At 46.7% G+C, this 23,300-nt stretch overlaps 1 protein-coding gene across 2 annotated transcripts in view; it reads right to left on the reverse strand.

The window, feature by feature from the left end:
* The window catches only part of TMEM181 (transmembrane protein 181), a 71,626-nt gene extending 52,268 nt beyond the window's left edge, over positions 1-19,358 (reverse strand). Inside the window, exon 1 of one of the 2 annotated variants that reach the window (XM_032407554.1) lies at positions 18,876-19,358. In XM_032407554.1, coding sequence (XP_032263445.1) covers positions 18,876-19,006 — 131 coding nt within the window. In that variant the 5' untranslated portion in view covers positions 19,007-19,358. The remainder of the gene's footprint in view (positions 1-18,875) is intronic. The other variant, XM_032407556.1, reaches the window with a different exon arrangement.
* Between the last annotated feature and the right edge of the window lie 3,942 nt (positions 19,359-23,300).

Raw genomic sequence — 23,300 nt, forward strand, 5'->3', positions numbered from 1 at the left:
GGGGGCGCGGCCCGGGTGAGGCGGGGTGCGGCGGGGGCGCGGGGGGCCGGGGTGAGCGGGGGGTGCGGCGGGGGGCCGGGGTGAGCGGGGGGTGCGGCGGGGGCGCGGCCCGGGTGAGGCGGGGTGCGGCCGGGGAGCGGGGCAGGGACCGGAGAGGGGCCGCACTGCCCCGCACAGACCCCCCTCACTGGCCCCATAGGAGGGGATCCCGCGGCGCGTCCACCTCCCCTGCGCCCCAAGAGCACAGAGGCGGGCCCGAGCGGTGGGTGGGCTCAGTCTAGGGTTCACAAATTGAATGAATGAATGAATGACTTGACTCTTACTCCTTGTCCCTTACTGAGGAGACAGAACATTAAAACATCCACCCTCTGGCTTTTAGGGCGTCTTAATCAGGGCATAAGAATGGATCATAGGAGTCCATGAATGCCCTACAGATGCGTGAAAGACCCTATGGGTGTCTGCATTTTTCTGGGGAGAAGATCTATAACTTTCCAAATTCTCAAAGAGGTTTGTGACCCAAAGAGCTTAAATGCCAGAGCAAACCTCTGACACCCCTAAATGATGCCAGGATAGCTTTTCCAGGCTCTTTCTGGTAGTTTCTGCAAGCTTTTTCTAAATTAGAGCTACCATTGCATGCAGATTTTCCATCCCCAGTGCAAACACCGTCCCTCAGGAAGCATGCAGGTGTGGTTCCCACACCCCACATCCCACAGAGCTGAAAACATAACTGATGGTGCAATCCGGGTCCTGCTAAGGTGTTGAGTAGGAGCAAGTTTCAGGGGCCAATCCTGTTGCAGTTCTTTCTACAGTGTGACGAGATCAGCTGACCAAAAGCACTTTCTTGATCTAAGATTCTGGCATACAGTCCTAAATTTCTGTGATCAAGAACAGAGGAGAACCACAGTTTTGGATATTTCCAAGATTCTCTTTGGAGCATTTGTCAAAATGTCCCCTGTCCACTTATTGCCATGGGTTTAAAGTCAATCTAAATGAGGAAAATAAAAGACTCAAGCTTTCTTCCTAATGTTTTCTTGTTCATGCACTAAGCTGCCAACAAGCTCATTGGTACTGGCAGGAAGATACCAACACGAATAGCATTCAGTTCCCACCCTCAGCAAACTTACAGGCAAAGGCAGTTACCAAAACTAAGGGTGACAAGCACAGACTGCTACAGTGGCCCTGAGGAAGGGCACCTAACTCACCTGCGGTGGGGTTGGGTGGGAGAGGGGAGAGAATGCTCAATGTTTGGGCTGATCTCGAAGTGGGACGGGCTTGAGAAGTTGGAGGGAATGGGGGGGGGGGGGACACCAGGCAAAGCAACAGACTGAATACCAAGTAAGAATGACAAATTCCATTACCACCCTGAATCCTAAACCACAACTCTTAAAGAAATGATACCAAAAGATTATTCCTCTGATTCTTTTCGTAGACACTTGGAGAAAAAGGGGTCTTCCCGGCAACAAGGCCAGGGAGCATAAACACCAGTGACTGCAGGACAGGCAGGTGACGGGGCACCGGCCAGGTGGGCACTGTGCACCAGAGTGGGCACCGTCTAAAGGAGCTGCACTCGGCCCTTGGAAAGACTCTGACGTCCGATACAACTTTGCATGTCACACCTTCCAATTCTGAAGTATTGGAAATTAGTTAAAAAATATTTTGAACTCCAGGAAGACTAAACAAAACACATTTGCTGGCTGCATTTGCCCAGATGCAGCCAGTTTTTACCTCCAATCTGAGGCAGTCTTATCTGGTGGAAAAATGCCTACTCCAGAGACTGGGCCAGCCGCCTGGCCTCTTCTGAGACATCCCCACTGATCTCTTGCTGTTTTCATATGGCTCCAGGTTTTAAAAAGAGTTGACCTCTTTGAGACCCAAACTCCCTCCTGGTAAATTCTCCACATTGGTCTTCCCTTGACCTGCTGTCCAGCATCACTTGATCCCTCATTTTCTCATTTATGTGTTCTTCCAGCATTAACTGAGTATTCAGTGTGTGCTACGCACTTCCTTCAGCTGTAGAAACACAACACAAATACGTGGGACAATCCCTGTCCTCCTGGGACTTATCTTTTGGTGAAGGACACAGCCAGCAAACAAATAACCGAATAACGACACAGGTACAACTGTGATGGAAAAGGGATAGAAGAGCACAGTGATAGTGTATATGATAAGGGGAAAGGTGCCCAACATATCCTGGGGCTCCAAGAAAGCTTGTCTAACATGTCAACCATCCCTCACAGGAGATTTCCTCCAGGTCACCTCCAGGCCCCCTCCTCTGAACATGCTTCTGTTCAGCAAGTTTCCTCACTAAGCTCAGAATGGAGCACATTTCAGATGAGGTCTGTATCAGCCTGAGAATGAGTTGGTATTCTGGCAGCTTCTGCCCATTCAACTGATGATTCCATTCTCCTGATGCCTCCTAGGATCTCTGCTCAGGGTCATGCTGTCCAATGAGAAGAACCAGCAATTACTGATCACCTGCAAAGCCTAAGGCCCGAGCCAATGAATTCTCTCAGCAACTTGATGAGTTATCCATGGTCATTATCCTCATTTTACAGATAGGAAACTAAGGCCTTAAAGAGGTTAAGTGACTTTCTCAGGGACTACTGGTGAGAACCTAGGACGACCTCACCCCAAGCTCATGCTCTTCCAATGTTGATGTCCCAAGCGTTGAAGAATGTGACAGGGTCAGAGTGACCAGCAAAGGCCAGGACCAAACAGACCATTAGATATATATAGTCTCTCTAACCTCAGAGGCACTCAGCCCACATGTATCAACTTTGTTCTTATTTTAAAAGCCTTCTAAAATCCATATATACAATGTTTCACAGCATCCCCCAGTAATCCCATTTAATTGGGAGATTGGACCCATGGGTAAGTGAGTGTATATGTATCTGAAACCTAGCCTTGTTTTGAAAAGGATCAAAATGTCAGAAATTAGATTAGTCTGATACCACATATTCTTAGAAAAACACCTACTCATACCTAACATTCATTTTTTTTTTTTAAGATTTTATTTATTTATTTGAGAGAGAGAGCAGAAGCAGGGGGAGCGACAGAGGGAGAGGGAGAAGCAGGCTCCCCGCTGAGCAGGGAGCCGGATGCGGGGCTCGATCTCAGGACCCTGAGATCATGACCTGAGCCGAAGGCAGACGCTTAACGACTGAGCCACCCAAGTGCCCCTCATTTCATTTTCTTAGGGCCAGCAAACCATCCCTTGAAATCATTTTCTCTAGAATTGAAACAAAGTCAAGGCCGCCGGTCTGCAGTTTGCTGACTCCCTGCCATTTTTCAAGGCTGATGGCAACATCTCAAGGGGTTTATCTGCAAATGCTCTTGATACCCTAGGAAATCAGTTGTCTATTCCAGGGGACTCAAATTCCCTTCCTAATGTAACAGTGAACATTTGTCTAGAATTTTGTAGATAGACTATAGTGATCTCCTAACATCTTATTAGTAAGAATCAATAATGGCTAACATCAAGTACTCATGCTCTAGTTGAGCCCGGAGTTAAACAGGAAGGAAACGAAGAGCTTACTGCAACTCTCTCTAACCATTGTGTTAGTTAGCTCAGGCTATTGTAACAAAATACCCAGACTGAATGGCTTCCACAGTAAGTTTTTTCTCACAGTTCTAGAGGCTACAAGTCCAAGAGCAAGGTTCTGGTTGATTCTGTTTCTGGTGAGGACTCTCTTCCTGGCTTGCAGAGAGCCACCTTCTGGCTGTGTTCTCACATGGCCTGTCCTTGGTGCATGTGTGAGAGAAGAGAGAGCAGGAGCTCTCTGGCATCTCTTCTAATAAGGACGCCAATCCCATCAGATCAGGGCCCCACCCTTATGACCTCCTTAAACCTAATTCCTTCCTTACTCCAAATTCAGCCACAGTGGGAGGGTTAGGGCTTCAAAATATGAATGAGAGCTGTCAGTCCCTAACACCCCAAACGGAAGGTTTCTTAAAAAGGAAAACTGCCCTACATATTCAGTGCAGAGACTAAGGAATTCAGTACCAACAACTCTGATCACCTATTCTTTGTTCCAAGGCAGGAAAACCTCAGTCTCACTTCTCCCTTGAGCCTGATGATAGTTGATGACAGTGGATGTTAGCGACATGCCTTGGCCTAGGTTTCAGCAGCTCCTGGACACCCATTTCCAGCTGACTCATCCCCTCTGCAGTAAGCAGAGCAGAACAAAGGTGTTTCCATCAGGGCTCAGCTGTCTCACCAGGCCACCGTCCCCACAACCTCCTCCTGTCATTTGCAGGAGGCCTTATGCCTTCTGGCCCACTTGTTGCACCAAATGTGGGAGCTTACTCTTCACTGTCTTCTTGACTCCTGAGAACTGATCGGTAGAAGCAATGGTCTACCTCTGATCAGTTCCAAAGCTTTACCTTCTTACCAAGTTTCGTAATGCCAGAACACAGACATTCAGTTTGGTGGGTTATTCACAATATAAAATCGTCGTTTTTAAGTCCCCTTAAAAAAAACACTTCTCCTCAAGCTGGACTTAGCCTTTTTCTTCAGCCTTTGGAGGTCACTGTGCCTAGTTAGACCTCCCTTTCACTAAACAAGTACCATTCCACTACCATCCCCTGTGACTTCGCTGTGCCGCCTTTATTTGTCCTCATCTTTCCAGGGCCCGGCACCAAGCCTGGTGCAGAAAGACCCCCAAGACGTGTCCTGAAGGAAGGACAGATGACTGGCAACATCCTGGTGTGTTTTCTCACAGTTTAGAGGCTGTGGGGACACCTGCTCTGGGGAGAAAAGGGTAGGAGTTGCCAGGCCAGCGAGTGTGTCGTTTGGAGATGGGAAGCTGAGTGTGCCCCTCCTTCTGCGAGGTCTCCTCTCCTTGCTGGTCCTGGTTTTCCTGAGACTTTTCTAGTTCTAGTCCGGAAAAGCCCCGATCCCAGGGGTCCTGCAGGCCCAGGCAAACCAGGACAGTTGGTCACGCTACTTCTGGCCTTAATTTCTTCTATGAGTTACAGGGCAAAACTGTCATGTTCAAGAATATCTTAGCTTGCTTCCCTCGAAAACAGAATCTGAGGCAAGAGTTTCCATGTGAACTTTATGGGAAGCAGGTATGAGCCCAAGGAAGCTTGGAGAGAGCATGGAGGCAGGGCTCAGGAGAGTACACTGAGGGGAGTGCAAGCTGTCCCCGGCTTCACTATCAACACATCTAATCGCTCCGTCTTGCAGGATAGCTCCAGAGAGACTGCCCGAAACGATGGTGTCTGGAAATGATCTGTTAGTTCTATCCTGCCATCTGTGTCCTGTGGGCCGGAGTCTGACCTACACACCTAGCTTATACTCCAGGCCCCTGCAAGCAGCCACTGGGGATCCCGGGCCTGTGGGTACCAGTCCAGCTGATGTGGGGTGAACAAACCTCCCCTGTCTGTCGGCGGTGGGGCGGAGGTGGGAGAGGCCGGGAACTATGTAACCCTTTATCAGGATGACTGAGTTGAGGAAGCAAGGCACAGGCCATGGTGGAGTAGGATGGGAGGACGTGGGCAGGGCCCAGTGGCTCTGGGGATTTGTCAATTTGATCCAGTACAAAGAGGCGGAGAAGGTTCGAAATTGTTGTTGCAAAGACTGAGGAAGTGAGCGGCGTCCTGGGAAAATCTAACAGGATTCCGGGGCTTCGTGGAGGCCCCAGCTGATGTCTTTGAGCTCATGTTAATGATGACTTCTACGAATGCCTGCCTGGTGGTGATTTCCTCCAGCAATCGAGCAGCATAAGCACAGAGAAGAGAGTATTGGTATTGATCAAAGACCGGGGGCTCCCAGGGAGCTAGGACAAAGGGCAGAGGAACAAATTAGGACAATGGGTCTCAAAATTTGTTGAAGTCAAAATCACTTGGAGAGCTTTAAAAAGGCCCAATACCCACGCTGAACCCTAAACCAATGAAATCAGAATCCGAAGTAGGGTTTGGGCTTCAGTCATTGTTAAAGCTCTCCAAAGCATCCCCATGTGCAGCAGGCTTGGTAACCAATGGTTTGGGGCCCTGGCGAGAGATTAGAAACCCATGCTGAATCAGTTCCATTTCCTTCCTGAAATCCAGGGGCATTTTCGCCCTTTGATTCTATAAATTATCTCTGTATCTTTGTAATAAATTCCTTCTTTTTGGCTGAAATTAATACTTGTAATCAATAGTCTTTTTTTAAAAGATTTTATTTATTTGTTTGTTTATTTATTTATTTCAGAGATAGAGCATTGGGGATGGGGAGGGGAAACGGGAAAGGGACAAGTAAACTCTGCACTGAGCACAGAGCCTGATGCGGGGCTCAATCCCACAACCCTGGGATCATGACCAGAGCCGAAACCAAGAGTCAGTTGCTTAACCGACTGAGTCACTCAGGCGCCCCACAATCAATAGTCTTAAACACTGTTGTTCCACATCTCCGTAAAGCAACAGTGAATGCCTGTAGGTGTCCCTGACGTTGCCCTCGACCACGAGAACTACAGCAAAGCCATCATTCCTATGGCAACCTGGAGGAACGGTGTTTGATTTTCCATTTCGCGCCCTGCAGGATGCTGAGGATAAGAAGAATGCCAGGTCTGGATCTTCTCGATCATTCACCACTGAGCAGTAGGTGTGCTCGCCCTTTCCAGTTGACTTTTAAAGTAATCTCTGTTGGCCTGAATCAAAATTGAGGGCTCTCTTCACCTAAGAGCATAGGCTTGCAGGTTGGAAATGCCAGACAACTAACCCGGGGAAACTGGGAATCATCTTCACAGAGAAACATAACCCCGTCTTCGAGTCCTCCCAGGCTTGCTGATCGGAAACCAACAGGACTTTGTTAGGAGGCCCTGCCTCCTCGAACCACAACACCTGGAGGGCCCCTTCCCAGCCACGTGGGGGTGTTAAAAGGAATTGAAAGAGCACAGCGGTGCCCAGGTTACGGTATTTTTTTCCACGTTCGGTTTGCTTCCCTCATTCCCTAGGAGACAAAGTGGGCAGGACAGAGCACCCCTGCCCACGTCCCCCCTTCTGTGTGCAGCACCCACCGGGGCCGGGCTCGCCACGGGGCCTGTCTCTAACTTCAGACTCTCTTACCAGCAGAAGACCAGCCCTGCCCCCCTGCGCCCCCCGCCCCCGCCCCGAGCAAGCCGTTTCCCACACAACAAACTAAGCGGCTCAAATTAGAGCCACCATTTGCCACAAATTGCCAAGTTACAGTAAACGCCGAGTTGGCCAGTTCCAGGCACACGAAGGGGCTGTCCAGCCGCAGGTCTGGGGGCCGCTGGGCTCCAGAAACCCTCTGCTTTGGCCTTGAACATACAGAACAAAGGTCTCTATCCTGATTTCCTGGACGTGGACTAAATGGTGCAAAACTCAAGTACTTACGGGATGGGGGGGAAGGGGATGCGGCAGGAGCCCTGGCATAGAAAAGTCCGAAACCGGGCTCAGCAATGCCCTGCAGTCTGGGCTGGGCAACCCCAGGGCAGGGGTTCATGGGGAGCAGCGCAGGCAGCCACCCACCCCGGGAAGGCCTACAGAGGGGCCTAAAGCAGTGACTTCTGAAAATCCGGCCTCCTGGCGCATTTCCTTTAAGTGACTTGTCAGAGCATTTTGAGGGTGAAATGCATACTCTTGGTGCATTTCTTTCATTGCCTATTCTGATTACATTTAGGGTAGGTATATTTGTTTTGTTTTTTGTTTTTTAAAGGTTTTATGTATTTATTTCAGATAGAGCAAGAGAGAGCGTGAGCACGAGGGGAGGGGAAGGGGCAGAGGGAGAGGGAGAAGCAGACTGTCCCCCCACCAGCTGAGCGGGGAGCCCAGTGTGGGGGCTCGATCCCAGGGATGATTGACCCCGGGATAATGACCTGAGCCGAAGGCAGACATGTAACCAACTGAGCCACCCAGGCGCCCCAGTATTTTTGTTTTTTAAGTTATGGAAGCATGTAAAATACTACCCAGGAATTTCATTTCAGGATAGGAAAGGAAGTGCCACAACATAGTGGTTATTTTTAGAAGAGCCTTGAGGTTCTCTTGCCCTGGGGGGCTCTCCTCTGAGAACCACGGCCCTGCGGCAACAAGGCTGTCTTTATTCAATGCAGAGGACGGACAGGGCCTGAGGCCAAGAGAACAGGGGAGAAAGCGGGACAAAGGAGGGACAACCACCATTCCAGAGTGGAGAAGTTCAAGGGCGTGTCTTCTGTCACCTCTGCCCAGGACGCTGACGGTGACACCCCAGACCCGGCCTCCTCAGCCAGCTTCAGCTGGAGTCACACATCTGGGGTCACCAACCATCTTGATATTCCTGAGACTGAGGGGGTTCCCAGGACACTGGACTTCCGGTGCTAAAGCCAGACAGTTTGGTCACGCTACCTCTGGACCAACAGCAAACTGGTTTCCCAGCACAGAGGGCTGGGCAGGGGCCTGTGTCCTTTGCCCACACTCCATGTCCTCCTTCACCCCAGTGCACACACGTCCACACAGCGCTTACATCACACCTCATGCACACCACACACACCACACAACCTTACACCACACACACACACCACGTAGATAGCGCTCCACACACGCACACCACACACACACCACACAACCTTACACCACACACACACACCACGTAGATAGCCCTCCACACACGCACACCACACACGCACCTTTCCCAACCTGAACTTCATAAAGCCCAGGCAGTTTGGGCAGCACTGAGAAGACTGCAGTCGCCTCTGCTGGGGAGGCCATCCCTGGGCCCCCCTCAGACACAGCCCCCCTCTCTCTCTGTGGTCTTGGTTTTAGAGCCAGGAGGGATCTGCGGTCATTCTATGAGATATGCAGACCTGATTTCCAAGATGGTAGCAACAGAGCCAAGACTCTGGCCTCCTGACTCTTGCTCATCAAACAGTCAGCTGCTAGTTTAGAAAATATTCGGAGGGGAATCTAAATCCACAGCCCTGTAGCAACACACGGCGGTCCCGCTCAAGGAGAGCCTGTTATGGGGGTAATTGTGTCCCCCAGAGATGTTGAAGTCCTGACCCCCAGTGCCTGTGACTGTGGCTTATTTGGAAACAGGGTCTTTGCAGATGATCAAGTTAAGATGAGGTCAAGGGTGGACCCTGATCCACTACAACTGGTGTCCTTACGACAAGGGGAAATTTGGATGCAGAGACAGATGCACAGCGAGGGAAGACAGAGAGAAAATGAGCGAGCGGCCACGTAGGAGCCCAGGAAGAGCTGAGCCGCACCCCCACCCCCCACCCCAAGCTGTCAGGGAGGCCGGAACAGGCCCTGCCCTCACAGCCTTGGGCGGAACCACCCTGCCAACACCTTGATCTCAGAATTCTGGCCTCCAGAACTGGGAGACACAAAACGTCTGCTGTGTAAGCCGCTCGGTTTGTGGTCCTGTGTCAGCGCCGCCCTATAAGACAAATCCAGAGTCCCGGCTCTCCTCTGTCAAGCTTCGGATGTCCTGGCCCAGCTCGGAGGCCTTTCCTCATCCGGCAGATGAGGCTTTTCTACTGCAAGAGCTGAGTCATTGCTGCAGCTGAATGATGACGGGCCCCGGAGAACGGTCGGCACCTTCTACCTGCTCTGCTCCCCAAAGAAGATCTTTATCTTTTCCTCTCCATTCAGAGCAAGATGTAGCTAGCTCTAAAGAAAAAAGAACAAAACAACTCTGCTGCATGGGCCAAAGCTCTGCTTACATGAAGGCACAGGTGAAAATAATTCAGCTTCGGTGAACCACCAGGAAGAGTGCTGACAAGAGTACAGCGCGTCTGCTGTTTGAACCGCGGGTGCCATACACGTACCCGCGGCCAGGTCAAGGCCTTCGGGATGGCCCTTAAGCACAGAGTTGTACCACCTGGAAACACCAAACGATAAAACACCATGGGATTACATGGTGGTATTACATAGTAACCAATCTTCTCAGTGTTAAAACAACATTGCGTTCGTGGCGCAAGTCCCACTTGGTAATGGTGTATAATCCCTTTTTAATAATCCTGTTGCTGTATTCAGTTTGCTAGTTTTTTGTTTTGTTTGAGAACTGTTCTGTCTATGTCCACGAGAGACACTGGTCTGTGGTTTTCTTGTGATGTCTTTGGCTTGGTATCACAGTAACAGTGTCTCGTAGAATTTATCGGGACCCACATTTATCTAATGACATTCCCTTGTAGTCCTTTCTTTTCCTGTGAGGTTGACAGCAATGTTCCCTCTTTTATTCCTGAGTTTAGTAATTTGCATCTTCTTCTTTTTTTCTTGGTCAGTCTAGCTAAAGGTTTATCAAACCAGCTGAACTTTTCATAGAACCAAATGTTCGTTTTATTCATTTTCCCTATTTTTCTTTAATTAATCTTCACCATAATCTTTATTATTGTTTTCCTTCTGCTTGCTTTGGGTTTTCTTTTCTTCCCCAATGTTTTTTTTTTTTTTTTTAAAGATTTTATTTATTTGACAGAGAGAGACACAGCGAGAAAGGGAACACAAGCAGGGGGAGTGGGAGAGGGAGACGTAGGCCTCCCGTGGAGCAGGGAGCCCGGTGTGGGGCTTGATCCCAGGACCCGGGGATCATGACCTGAGCCGAAGGCAGATGCTTAACGACTGAGCCACCCAGGCGTCCCTCCCCAATGTTTTAAGGTAGAAGGTTAAGTATTGATTTGAGCTCTTTCTTCTTGTTTAATGTGGGCATTTACAGCTATAAATTTCCCTCTAAGCACTGCCTTAGATGCATGCCAGGTGTTCTGGTATATGGTGTCTTCATTTCATTTATCTCAAAATCCTAATTTCCTTTGTGACTCGCCTTTCACCAATTGGTTATTTAGGAGTGTGTTATTTAATTTCCACATATTGGGGGATTCCCCAAATGCCTTCCTGTAACTGATATCTGGTTTCACTCCATGGTTGTTGGAGAACTTCCTTTGTTTGATTTCAGTCCTTTTAAGTTTATTACATCTTGTCTCACGGATGACTGTATGGTCTATCCTGGAGAATGTTCCATGTGCATGTGAGAAGAATTTGTATTCTGCTGTTTTAGGCACAGTACTCTGTGGATTTCTACTAGGTCTAGATGGTTTATATTGTTGTTCAAGCCTTCTATTTCTTCATCAATCTCCTGGCTAGTTTTTCCATCCATCACTGAAAATGGGTATTGAAGACTCCAACTATTATTTTTGAATCTTCTACTTCTCCCTTCAATTATGTTAGTTTTTGCTTCACGTATTTTGGGCTCTGTTGTTCGTTGCATATAAGTTTACAGTTGTTATATCTTCCTCATGGATTGATCCTTTTATCATTATAGAATATCCCTCTTTATCTCTAGTAACATATTTTGTTTTAAAAAGTTATTTTACCTGATAGCAGTCTAGCCACTCCAGCTTTTCTAAGTTTGCTGTTTGCATGATATATCTTGTTCTATCCTTTTACTTTCAACTCATTTGTATCTTAGAATCAAAAGTTGTTTTCTGTAGATGGAATGTAATGGGATCTTGCTTATTATCCCCTCTGACAACCTCTGCCTCTTGATGGATTGTCTTGTTTCTTCATATTTAATGTTATTATTGATAGAGCTGGAGTTATGTCTGCCATTTTACTTTTTATCCTCTGTGTGTCTCATGTTCTTTTTCTTCCTCTAGTCTTCCTTTACTGTTTTCTTTTACATTAACTGAATATTTTCTATTGTAAATTTTAATATCTTTAATAATTTTCTGCTATATATTATTAGTCATTTTCCTGGTGGTTGCTCCAGAGAAACCACTGCCCAGCAAGCAATTCCCAGTTTTACTGGGAGCTCACATGGAACTCTTCAGTTCATAGTTTCTACCTATTAAAAACTGGGCAAAATATGCCTTCCTGTAATTTGGTGAAATTTCTTCTGTTCTCTCTCATCCATTCATGCTTTTAATGTAGCAGATGTTAGTTGAGCACCTATTGTATGATGTACTTTGTATCAGGTGCTCATGACATACAGACGGGTAAGACATGACCTTACCACAAAGAATAGGGCAGGGGACCCTTGGGGCAGAAGTGAATCACTTATGTGTACAGGTGATGTCACTCAGCAGCAAGAGGAGGGAGCCTCTGGATCAGAAAACCCCCGAGGGCAGCAATAGTTTGGGGTCTTTTATAGCCACGAGGTTTGCCATATCTATGGCTAGCAGATGTTGAGCGCTGTTTCACAGGTATACAAAGAAGGCAGACTCTAAATGGCTAAAAATATGCATAATGGGGCTATATGTAGAGCAAGGGGATATGTAAGAATTTGAGTTAGGCACCTATGGGAGTGAGTTAGGCACCCGCTATGAAATAAGTGAAGAAACAAACAACATGGGAGCCAACCTACAGGGACCATCCTTAACTCATTTATACGACAATATGGTAGGGGAAAAAGGCAGACCAACATATGTTGAAGAAGACAGTGTGGTTGCACCCATGAGGACAAGAGAGGATAATTGATAGAACAAGATTCCAGAGCAAGGGAGAAGAAAGCAGTCAAGAGTCGTGGGGGAGGGGTGCGGCCCTGGGAGGACTACATGAAGGCATGGGTAGGTCTGAGGGCAGCTGAGCTATCCTGGTGCCCACCGCTGGCCCCTCATACATGTGTTTGTTCAGGTTCTTGGTCCAGGGCCCTTCTGGGGCCTGTATCTTGTCCCAAACAGAAAATCAGTCTTTCTCACTGAGCCAGATTTGTACATAACTTATGTTCTCAAGTGTGTACATCACTCTAAGTTCTCAAGTTTAATGATATTATTTTTCTACCTTTGAAGTGATGAAGATAAAGAAGCTAGTTCTAAAATTACTGTCTCATCAGAGATACTTACCCTTTACTCCCACCAACAAAGACACAAAAGACAGAGAGAGAGAGAGAGAGAGAGGTCAGTACTCTAATTACAATGACTTGTCTCCAACAACTTGAAAACAAGGAGAAATGTCAGCCAGCTGAAACATTAACATTAAAATCAGTACAGATGGGTCAGGTCAGATGGGTCACTAACATTAAAACCAGTACATATATGCAGGTTTGCCTTAAATGGAAACAATGGTTCTCAGACCTTTAAATCTGCCTGTAACCTGAAGAGATGCTTAACCTAAAAAGGGAGGTTGGCCAGCCTAAAAGTGTGGAAAAAGCCAAGGTGATTGGTGACAGTGGCCATTGAGCTTTGTGCAGGGGAGGAGCCTTAACTGATGATTTTCAGGACAGATATTCCTATCCTGATAGCAAGCCTGTCCCATTGAGATGGATGCTCTTAAACATTCCACTCACCGTTCTTGGGTTCTCCATCCTGGCTGAGATCCAGCCCAGGCCAATTAAATCAGAGTTCTCGAGGGTACGGCCTGGGCATTTGTCTTTTTAAAAGCCCCCCCAAGTGATTATGATGTGCAGCTAGCATTGAGAATCCCTAATCTAGCTAATTCCCCTGGCTGTGATGCCATGCCCAACATTATCTGTGTTCTCGTGGGTCTGCATCAGCCAATTACATAAACTGGCATTCTGATTCTGTATATTCATCCAGAGCTTAGTTAATGAGAAGACTTCCCTGACCATATACACCCCCAATGTCCACAATAGCCAAACCGTGGAAAGAGCCAAGATGCCCTTCAACAGATGAATGGATAAAGAAGATGTGGTCCATATATACAATGGAATATTACTCAGCCATCAGAAGGGATGAATACCCAACTTTTACATCAACATGGATGGGACTGGAGGAGATTATGCTAAGTGAAATAAGTCAAGCAGATAAAGACAATTATCACATGGTTTCACTTATTTGTGGAACATAAGGAATAGCATGGAGGACATTAGGAGAAAGAAGGGAAAAATGAAGGGGGGGAAATCGGAGGGGGAGACGAACCATGAGAGACTATGGACTCCAAGAAACAAACCGAGGGTTTTAGAGGGGAGGGGGGTTAGGGTTAAGGAGGACATGTATTGCATGGAGCACTGGGTGTTATATGCAAACAATGAATCATGGAACACTACATCAAAAACTAATGATGTACCATATGGTGACTAACATAACATAATAAATAAAATAAAATAAAAAATGAGAAGCCTTCCCTGAGAACAGGTCCTTCTCTCTCAATGTGGCTGACTAAAATAGGCCAGCAAGACTGAGGACTAGCCCCTGGGCCCTGAAGAATTCACCAAGATAATAAAATGTTACCTCCAAAAAAGTAACCTCTTGGGTGAGGACACCACTGGCGTCCCTTCACTGGCCAAGAAAAGCTCAAGTCCATCTTGGTTGTTCCTATATTTTACAGAGGTAAAGTAATAACATGAGAAACAAAGTATGGGTCGGCAAAATGGCCAACCACAAATTCTCCAAGAGCTGAGCTCTAAAGGACTGTATCTATTGTCCTTCACTTTTCTTTAGCTCCTGACTATTTATTTCATGGACATGACTGACTGCCTCCTTGGCATCCATTCCCCACATCTTCTTCCTAACAGAACTGCAACTGGGCTCTGCTCTCTACCTCTCCTCCCTTGAGGACATAGGCCTTAGAGGAAATTGGCCCCACCCTCAGCTCCTGGGGTGCTCTGATTTGCCTCAGTTTGTTTCCAACCCCAGAGCTCAAGAAAGGGCAAGTGCCCTGATGTCATCAATGAGACACAGGAGTTGATTTTCTTTTAAGCTTTCTACTGAAGCATTATACACATACAGAAAAGTGCATGTATCATGTGTATAGCTTGACAGATGTTCACAAACTGCATATGCCTGTGTAACCAGCACCCAGATCAAGAAGCAAAATATCACCTGCAGCCTGAAAGCCCTTTTCGGCCCTCTTCCATTCACTATTCCCTCAAGGGTAACCACTGTCCTGACTTCCAACACTACAGGGTCATTTTGCCTGTTTTATACTTCTTTTTATATAAGTAGAATCAAATAGTATATACTCCATGTCTGGCTTCTTTTACTCACATTATGTGTGTGAGAGACTCATTTTTATTGCATAGAGTTGTAAGTTGCTTACTTTCATTGCTGTATAATATTCCATGATGGAATAAGCCAAATTTATCCATTCTGCTGTTGATGAGTATTTGGTTGGTTTCTGGTTTAGGAGTATAGCAAATTGTGCTGCTATGAACATTTTAGTCCTTGTCTGTTGAGGACACATATATGCACTTCTGTAGGGTAAATACCTAAGAAGGATTGCTGGGCTGAAGGGAATATATACATTCAACTTTAGGAGATACAGCCAAACGGCCTTCCACAGTCCCACATGGGACTGGACCGATTTCTCCTCCCATCTGCAGTGTATGAAAGTTCCATGTCCTTGTCAACACATGTCTGTCCTCTTCACTGTTACCATTTTGGTGGGGGTATAGACGAGATTCAAGGAGTTCTGCTGCAGGCTTCAAGTTATCTCTTCTCATTTAGAGGAAGGCAGCCCATTCTCCCCATGGATGTGAATGAGAAGCAATAGCCAAAATGATTACTAGTAGCCAATTGAGGCCAATTGTCATCAAGTTAAAATGAAAGGACTTGATGACATCATTAAGCTGCTGAATCAACAAACAACTCAATCCATTACCTCCCAGCTGCTTTGCTTTTTCTGTTGTCTGTATTGGAAAGCATCCTCCTTGTTATTTTCAAAAGCACTTGAGCCTACCACATCCTTGCTTCATTTTTCTGATGGGGAAACTGATCACCAGTGAAATATAACGGTTACCCGAAGGCCTGGGAGTTAGCAAAGGGTAGAGTTCAGACCCAGCCTACTGCTCTGCCCCCTACATCATGCCAGCACCCCCTTCCTAGCAGGCGGTATCACTGTCATCTCTCAGTTTGTGCACGTGACTGCGAGTCCTTTGATCACATAGCTGCCATTTGTCAATGATGCCAAATTATGTAGCCAATATGCCAACAGCCATGCCAGTTAACGGAGGGACCAACCATCTTATGCAAGAGGGGATTAGCAGCTGTCTCCTTGCTGCATCCTGTTCCGAGGAAACTGTCAGCCACACGGGGCAAGGCCCTGGTCCTCCGGGGGAAAAAGGACTGGTGCTTTTTAGTCATAAATCACTAATGAGGACACGAAGACAGTGAGAAAAGCAGGAGCAAAAATTAGAGTAGCAAATGCATCTTCCAGCTAGGCAGATGCAGGAGCTGTAACTATCAGCTTCCCAACTTGGAAATCCAAGAATCTTTCGCCTAGTTTTGTAAAGGGACAACCCATTGATATAAAAATTCAATGGAGCAATGGAAGGCAGTTCAGTGACCTAAAACATCTCCTCACTATAAACCAGTCTTTGTGATTCAGCCTAACTGCTCTGCCAACACACAATATTGTAAAGCATTCTGCAGCTGACTTGTCCTCATGTCCGTGGGGCAGACAGAACTCATCACTTTCCCCTTCCAACCATGGTAAATTCATGGTCTTCAAGATCCAGATCAACTAGTGGAGTTGCCCCTGGACCCTAGATTCAGATGCTTGCTGTAGGACCAGCAGCCAAACTGCTCATGTCACTCCCCCACACTTAAAACCCTTCAATGCCTTCACATTGGAATTCTAATGAAATTCATACTTCTTGGTCTAGCATTCAAGGCTCTATATGACCTGGCCCTGCCTATTTCTCTGACCATGCTGGTCTTCTTTTTATTCCTTGAACATGCAGTAGTCCCCCCCCTTCCCCGTGGTTTTGCCTTCCATGGCCGCTTCAGTTACCTGCAGGCCAGAAGCAAGATAATCCTCCTTCTGATAGGTGGTCAGCAGGTCAAGCTCCATGGTCAGCAGGGAGTCTGCTTGAAGATTCTCTCCCTCTGCCCCTCCCCCTACTTGCGCGTGCATGCATGCACACGTTCTCTCGCTCTCTCAAATAAATAAATAAATCTTAAAAAAAAAAAAAGAAGGGTGAGTACAGTACAGTAAGATATTTTGAGAGAGACCACATTCACACAACCCTGATTATATTATTATACTTGTTCTATTTTATTATTAGTTGTTGTCAATCTCTTACTGTGCGTAATTTACAAATTAAATTTTATCATAGGTATGTATAGGAAAAACCATAATATATCTAGGATTCAGTATTATCTGTGGTTTCAGGCATCCCCTGGGGGCCTTAGAACACAATCCCTGCAGCAAAGGAAGACTACTGTACCATGTTTTTATGGCCTCGGGGACTTTGTGATTATACTTCCTCTTCTGGAACTTTCCCCCCCAGCTCGTTGGCTAGTGAGCAAGTCATTCTTCATTCTTAGTCAAATGTCACCTTCTCCAAGAGCCTTCTCTGACCAGTTTCTCTGAAGTAGCACCCCTATCACTCTTTATCATGGCACCTGGTTTATTATCTTCCGAGTGCTCACTGTGACATGTAATCACTTGTTTATTGCCTATAAGCTCCACAACATCAGGGACCCTGTATCTCCAGCCCCTAGAATGGCAGGAGGAACATAGGAGATCTTCAATGACTATTGGTTGGAGAAATGGGTGAATGAATATAGGATGATCCAATTGTGGATTAACCAGTGGTGTGGCTTTGTTCTCTTATCTGCTACCTGAAGTAAGACCATTTAGCTTCACTAGATCCTTTGCCAAAGAAATGTTCCCAAGAAAATAAAATACAGAGAAAAAAAAAAAATAGAGCGGGGAGAGGTTAGGGGGAAAGAGACTGGAATATAGATTAAATATAAGATTTAAAACTATCTGTGGTTTGTTTTTACCATACTGTCAGGTGTCCTGGGGGGCTGCATGAGGCAGATTGTGAGTCCCATCCAGAGCCACACAATAGGGTCTTGGGATTACATATATTTTTAAATGAGCTTTTCCATTTTTTGTGACAAATTTTGTGACCAATATATTGGTCAGCCCCTGGGAAGCCACTGGCCTTTTGAAAAGATCTGATGACAAGTGTGACATACAGTTTTCTGAGCACATAGTTGACTATTAGGGTACGCTGTATAAAAACGAGTATCCCCACTTCAGAGATAGCTGTGCAATCAACTGCCCATCCTTAAGCACACAGTGAATAGTACATCATCACTAGAATTTTCACCTTCCACAAACCTTCTGGTTCAAGCTCCCCATTTCACAGATGAGGAAGCTTGCAAAGCGAGTTAGCAGATAACTTTCTCAGGGTCACAGAGCTAGTGAGGAAAAAGATCAACCTCGGCCCCAGACTCCAGACTCCAGATTGGGTCCTTGCACGATACTACAACACATCAGCTAAGCCCAGCCATGAGCGAAGGAGGCGGGTTTCCCATCAGAACAGCGAAACACAGGAAGGGGCGGGTGCCCTGCTGCGAGAATCTGCAACCCCCACAGCTGTCACCTTGGCTACACGGAGAGGGTGACAGAGATGAACACAGACAAGCCCAAACCAACAACTCGTCGCGGTGCGTGCGGAACCGTGACCTCCCGCAACATCTTCACCCAGGTGCGACTCAGCCCAGAAGCCATCTGCCCCCAACGCTCAGGAGCACCCCAGCCTCAGAGATTTTCACCAAAGCTCAGGGGCCCGAGTACCCCAAAAGAGAGGCCAGGGCCCTCCCTGCCTGACGCTGGAGGGGGAGTAATCCTCTCCCCAAACCAGTACTCAGCAAGGCCTGAGCAAGACCGTGGGGGCGGTAGGCACGCGGGTGGGGGGTAGGAGGGGATGACAGGAAGGGAGCAAGAGAGGGAGGAGCAAAGCAGGGACAAATGCCTGTGGATCTCCTTCTCCGGATTTCAGAATCTCGGCTCAGGTTTCTAGGGAATGGAAAACAGCTCTTCACCCCAGCTTCCCGACCGGCCGCGGCCAGAACCCGCAGACCAGAGCCCTCTCCGCCCCTCCCCGAGCTCGACACTAGCAGGGGGTTAAGGGCGACCCAGGGGCGGGACCCCCGCCAGGCCGGCAGCGCACCCGAGTCCCGGGGTTGGACGGCGGGGGCGGCCGGAAGCCCCGGGTCTGCGCCCCCTCCCCGCAGCCCGGCCCGCCGGCGCCCGCCCGCCCCTACCTGTAGTAGCGGTCATCTTTGAAAGGCGTGAGGTCCTCCTTCAGCTCGCGGTACGCCTCCTGGAGCCGCTTGCATAGGTGCTTGAGCTCGCTGCAGAGCGGGGGCTCGAAGGCAGGGTACTCGGCGTCCATGCCCGCGCCGCGCCCGCGTTCCCGGCGCCGAGCCCGGTGTCCCCTCCTCCCGCCGCTCCGCCCTTTGTATTGCTTCCTTCGCCCCGCTCTTCCCAGCTCCGGCGGCGGGGGGCTGCCAGCGCACTGGGCGGGACCGAGAAGGAGGAGGAGCAGGCGGCGGGGGAAGTGGGGAGGGGGCGCGGAGGAAGGTGGGGCGGGGCGCGCTCAGAGCACCGCCGCGAGACGAGGGGAGCCGGGCCTGCCGGGGTGCGGACGGGGTCCGCCCCCGAGCCGTGGGGGCCTAAGCAGCGGAGGGTGTCGCGCCCATCGGCCCCCGCCCAGGGAGGAGCCGGGGCGTGGAAATCCAACACAAGGTCATCTGCCGCCCAGGACAAAAATATGAAGGGCCACCCTCGCTACAGCTCGTATTGGGAAAAGGAAGCAACCGGAGATGACAGGAAAAAAAGGAAAATGGGGCTTGGAGGAGGACTGAACAGGTCAAAAACTGGAGCCAGCTCCCACGTTCAGCACCACGGACCGCCCCCCCCCCCCCCCCCCCCCCCCCCCCCCCCCCCCCCCCCCCCCCCCCCCCCCCCCCCCCCCCCCCCCGGCCCTGGGTTCTACTTGGCCTAATGCAAAAACATTTAAAACCAAGCCCATTATGGTTATGTCATAAGAAATATTTTTGGGCGCCTGGGTGGCTCAGTTGGTTAAGCGACTGCCTTCGGCTCAGGTCATGATCCTGGAGTCCCGGGATCGAGTCCCACATCAGGCTCCCTGCTTGGTAGGGAGTCTGCTTCTCCCTCTGACCCTCTCATGCTCTATCTCATTCTCTCTCTCAAATAAATAAATAAAATCTTTAAAAAAATAAAAAAAAAATATTTTTTAACGATAAAGGAATGTGTCCAAATGAGATGACTCTTCCCACACGTTCTATCACCATGGGAGGAGGAGGGAAGGGGTGAAAGGCAAGGGAGTTTCTCATCCTCTACAAGCTCAACATTTGAGTATAAAATTAAAACTCACAAATCAACACGTCTTCCATGGGACTATCTATCTAAAGATGGTGATGGTGTCATCTCTGGTGAGTTTTTACAATAATAAGTGAAGAAACAATTGTTCCTCATGAGATCAGAGTGTTTCCACCTGAGTGCAAGATTTCCATGCACTGTTGATCTTGTATGCATTGGGGGAAACATTTTACAAACATACATTTGGGGGGCCCCACTTACACTATTGAATATAAATTATAGAATACAGGTCCCAGGAATCTGTATTTTTCAAAGCTCCCCAGGTGAGTATAATGATCAGTCACTTTTACATATTCTCAGAATTCCCATGCTATACTCTAATTTAACCCAGTCTTCCTTGCTCTTTTTTATCCCCATTTTTTCTTTTTTTTACATTTTTATTTTTAAGCAGTCTCTACTGAGCCAGCCCCTATCCCCATGTTTTATTTCCTCCTCCTCCTCCTTACATTTTGGAACAATTTTTTTATCTGCTAGCTAAGCTCTCTTGTCAAGTCTTGCAAATAACTCCATAAATTGTGATCATCCTGCACCCTGCACAGTTCAGTTTTACCCTTAATTCGTTAACATGAGTGTTTGTATTTAACAATCTCCAAAGGACAAAGAATGGAGCTCAGAACTGACTCTACCCAAAATACAGTGCAGAGAGGCATGCTAAGAAGAGGAGCTTCAGAAAGCACACGTGCTGATTTGTTTCCTGAAATGAGATAGAGACTGTGAGACCAGCATCTGCCACACTTCAAATATTTTGTGATTGGCTACAGAGAGCTTATCACTGGGGAAAACATTAATCAGCCTCAAAGATACACTAGAATGCTTAAAAAAAAAAAACCCTCTGGGAAGACTTCCTAACTTCTCCAGCCTGAGCCTTTTTTCCCTTTGAACCACAATAGCTCCTAGAGGACAATGCAAGTTTTCCTGCTCCAAAATTGTGGGATACTAATCTATTTTGTGATCTCTTTCACCACAAAGAGCTAGAAATGCTAGATAAAATATCACATGTCCACACCTGCATACATATATATATTATACTATAGTTACTTTTATATAATACATATTATATAAAAATATACTATATATAAATATATAATATATAAATAAATATATAAATATACTATATTTACATACATATATATTAGTATATATAAATATACTATAATTACATACATATAATATACATATATTGTACTATAATTACTTTTCCTTTTCTGTACATTTTATGTCCTCTAGAATTACCAAGGTCTTTTTTTATTCCTTAGTTGTCTATGTACTGATCATTAATTCAACCTCAGGTCCCCCCCCACACACACACACAAATTGCCTAACTCCCCTCTTAAGATATTCAGGCACAATGGTGCGTTCTATCCATTTCATCTTTGTGAAATCTCTTCTTGGCCTTCTGACCAGCTCTGGACTGGTTGCCCTAGGCCTGGTGTACGGCTGTTATCTAAGCAATCACTCCACCATCATCCTGGAGATCTTCTCACCTTATCTGTTTGGGTCCCATGTCTTTCTCTTTATTGATGGAGCGTATCTTAGAAGTGCCTGAAAGTCCCATTGACATCACGGTCTCTGCATCCTATAAGTCAAGGCAGTATATAGGGCCAGCCCAGATTCAATGGAGTTACCATGACTCAACCCCTTGATAGCAGTGGCGTCATGCCCAAAAGAGAGGAGGGAAATTGTTTGGGGTTATCTTTGAAGATTGTCTTTTATTCCCATTTCAACACAGTTCCCCTGCCCATGATTGTGGCCAGTGTGTCCCAGTCCAGACACCCTCTATTTTATAGCCCTAGGGAATCAACCTCTAGTTTCCTGACTGTTAGAGAGTGAAAATTGCTTAGTTGCACAGAGTGGAAAAAGATTGGGAGATTTAGCTGCTTCTTGGACTTTTGATCAATCCTTCTGTTTTTTTTTTTTAATTGAGGTACAACATACATAAAATGTGCAATTTTAAGTGTATAGATCATCCAAATTTCAAGTATGTATTCATCCATGTAACCACCACCAACATGAAGATATAGGACACCCCAGAAAGCTCTGTCTTCCTTTATAGCCACCTTAATCCCAGTGGTAACCACTATCCTGGCTTCTATCCCTATAAATATATTCTACCTGTTTTTTTAGTATTATATAAATAGAATGATACAGTTTGCATTCTTCTGTGTTTGGCTTTGTTTGCTGAATATTATGTCTGTGAAATTTCTTATGTTGTTTCCTATAGCAGTAACTTTTTGTCTTCTTTTCGTTTTTATTCTCTTGCTCTACAACAGGCCATTGCTTGGATATAGGACAATTTATCGGTTCTACTGCTGCCGGTTTTTGGTTATTATGAATATGAACATTCTTGTACATGTATTTGGGGTGAGTATATGCACTTATTTTACTTGGGTTTATACTTAGTAATGGAATCACTGGGTGATAGATTAGGCAGAGTTGGCTTTAGTAGATTGTTTTCCAAAATGGTTGCACCATTTTACATTCCTACCAGCAATGTCTGAGAGTTCCAGTTGCTCCATGTCCTCGCTAATCTGAATTTCATCTGTCTTTTATTTATGGGCTATGGGAGTCCATTCTCCTGGGTTTTGCTCCATCTTTTCTCTCACCTCCAAAGAAGATGCTTGTGCTGCTGGTTCCTGAAACATTTGAGCATCTGTGGTGTGGATTGGGCTTTCCTCGCTGCTGTCGAAGGACCTGGGTTTTGATATCTGTTCCTTTTTTCCTATGATTTGCAAAATTTTGTTGCTATTATCTCCTCTTCCATTCTCCTTGTCTTTGTGGGTTTACAATTTTTTAAAAAATCCCTTTATTGTTGTTTTACCGGCATTTCTAGGGTTTTCACGAGGTTTCAGCAGAAGTAATGTGTGTTCAATCCCCCACCTTCATTTTGGCCATGCCTTATTAACAATATTATTCTGGTGCTCACCTCAGATAGGCACTAAATAAACGTTTGTTGAATACCCTCAAGTTACCCCCCTTCTACTTTTTCACTCATCAGAAGGACCATTATCTTGTGATGCTCTTACATAACTGAGAGGAAAAAAAGCACATTCGTTCAGTTGTGGCAAAGAACACAGGTTCAAATCAGAAAGACGAGTGACACTTTTTTAGCAATGTGAACTTGTGTTGAATACTTAATATCTCTAAATTTTGGTTTCGTTTTTATTCTCTTGCTCTACAGCAGGCCATTGCTTGGATATAGGACAATTTATCGGTTCTACTGCTGCCAGTTTTTGGTTATTATGAATATGAACATTCTTGTACATGTATTTGGGTGTAAACAAGGA

The sequence above is a fragment of the Phoca vitulina genome, unplaced genomic scaffold (genome assembly GCF_004348235.1).
Source record: "Phoca vitulina isolate PV1807 unplaced genomic scaffold, GSC_HSeal_1.0 scaffold9, whole genome shotgun sequence".
Taxonomy (NCBI): Eukaryota; Metazoa; Chordata; class Mammalia; order Carnivora; family Phocidae; genus Phoca; species Phoca vitulina.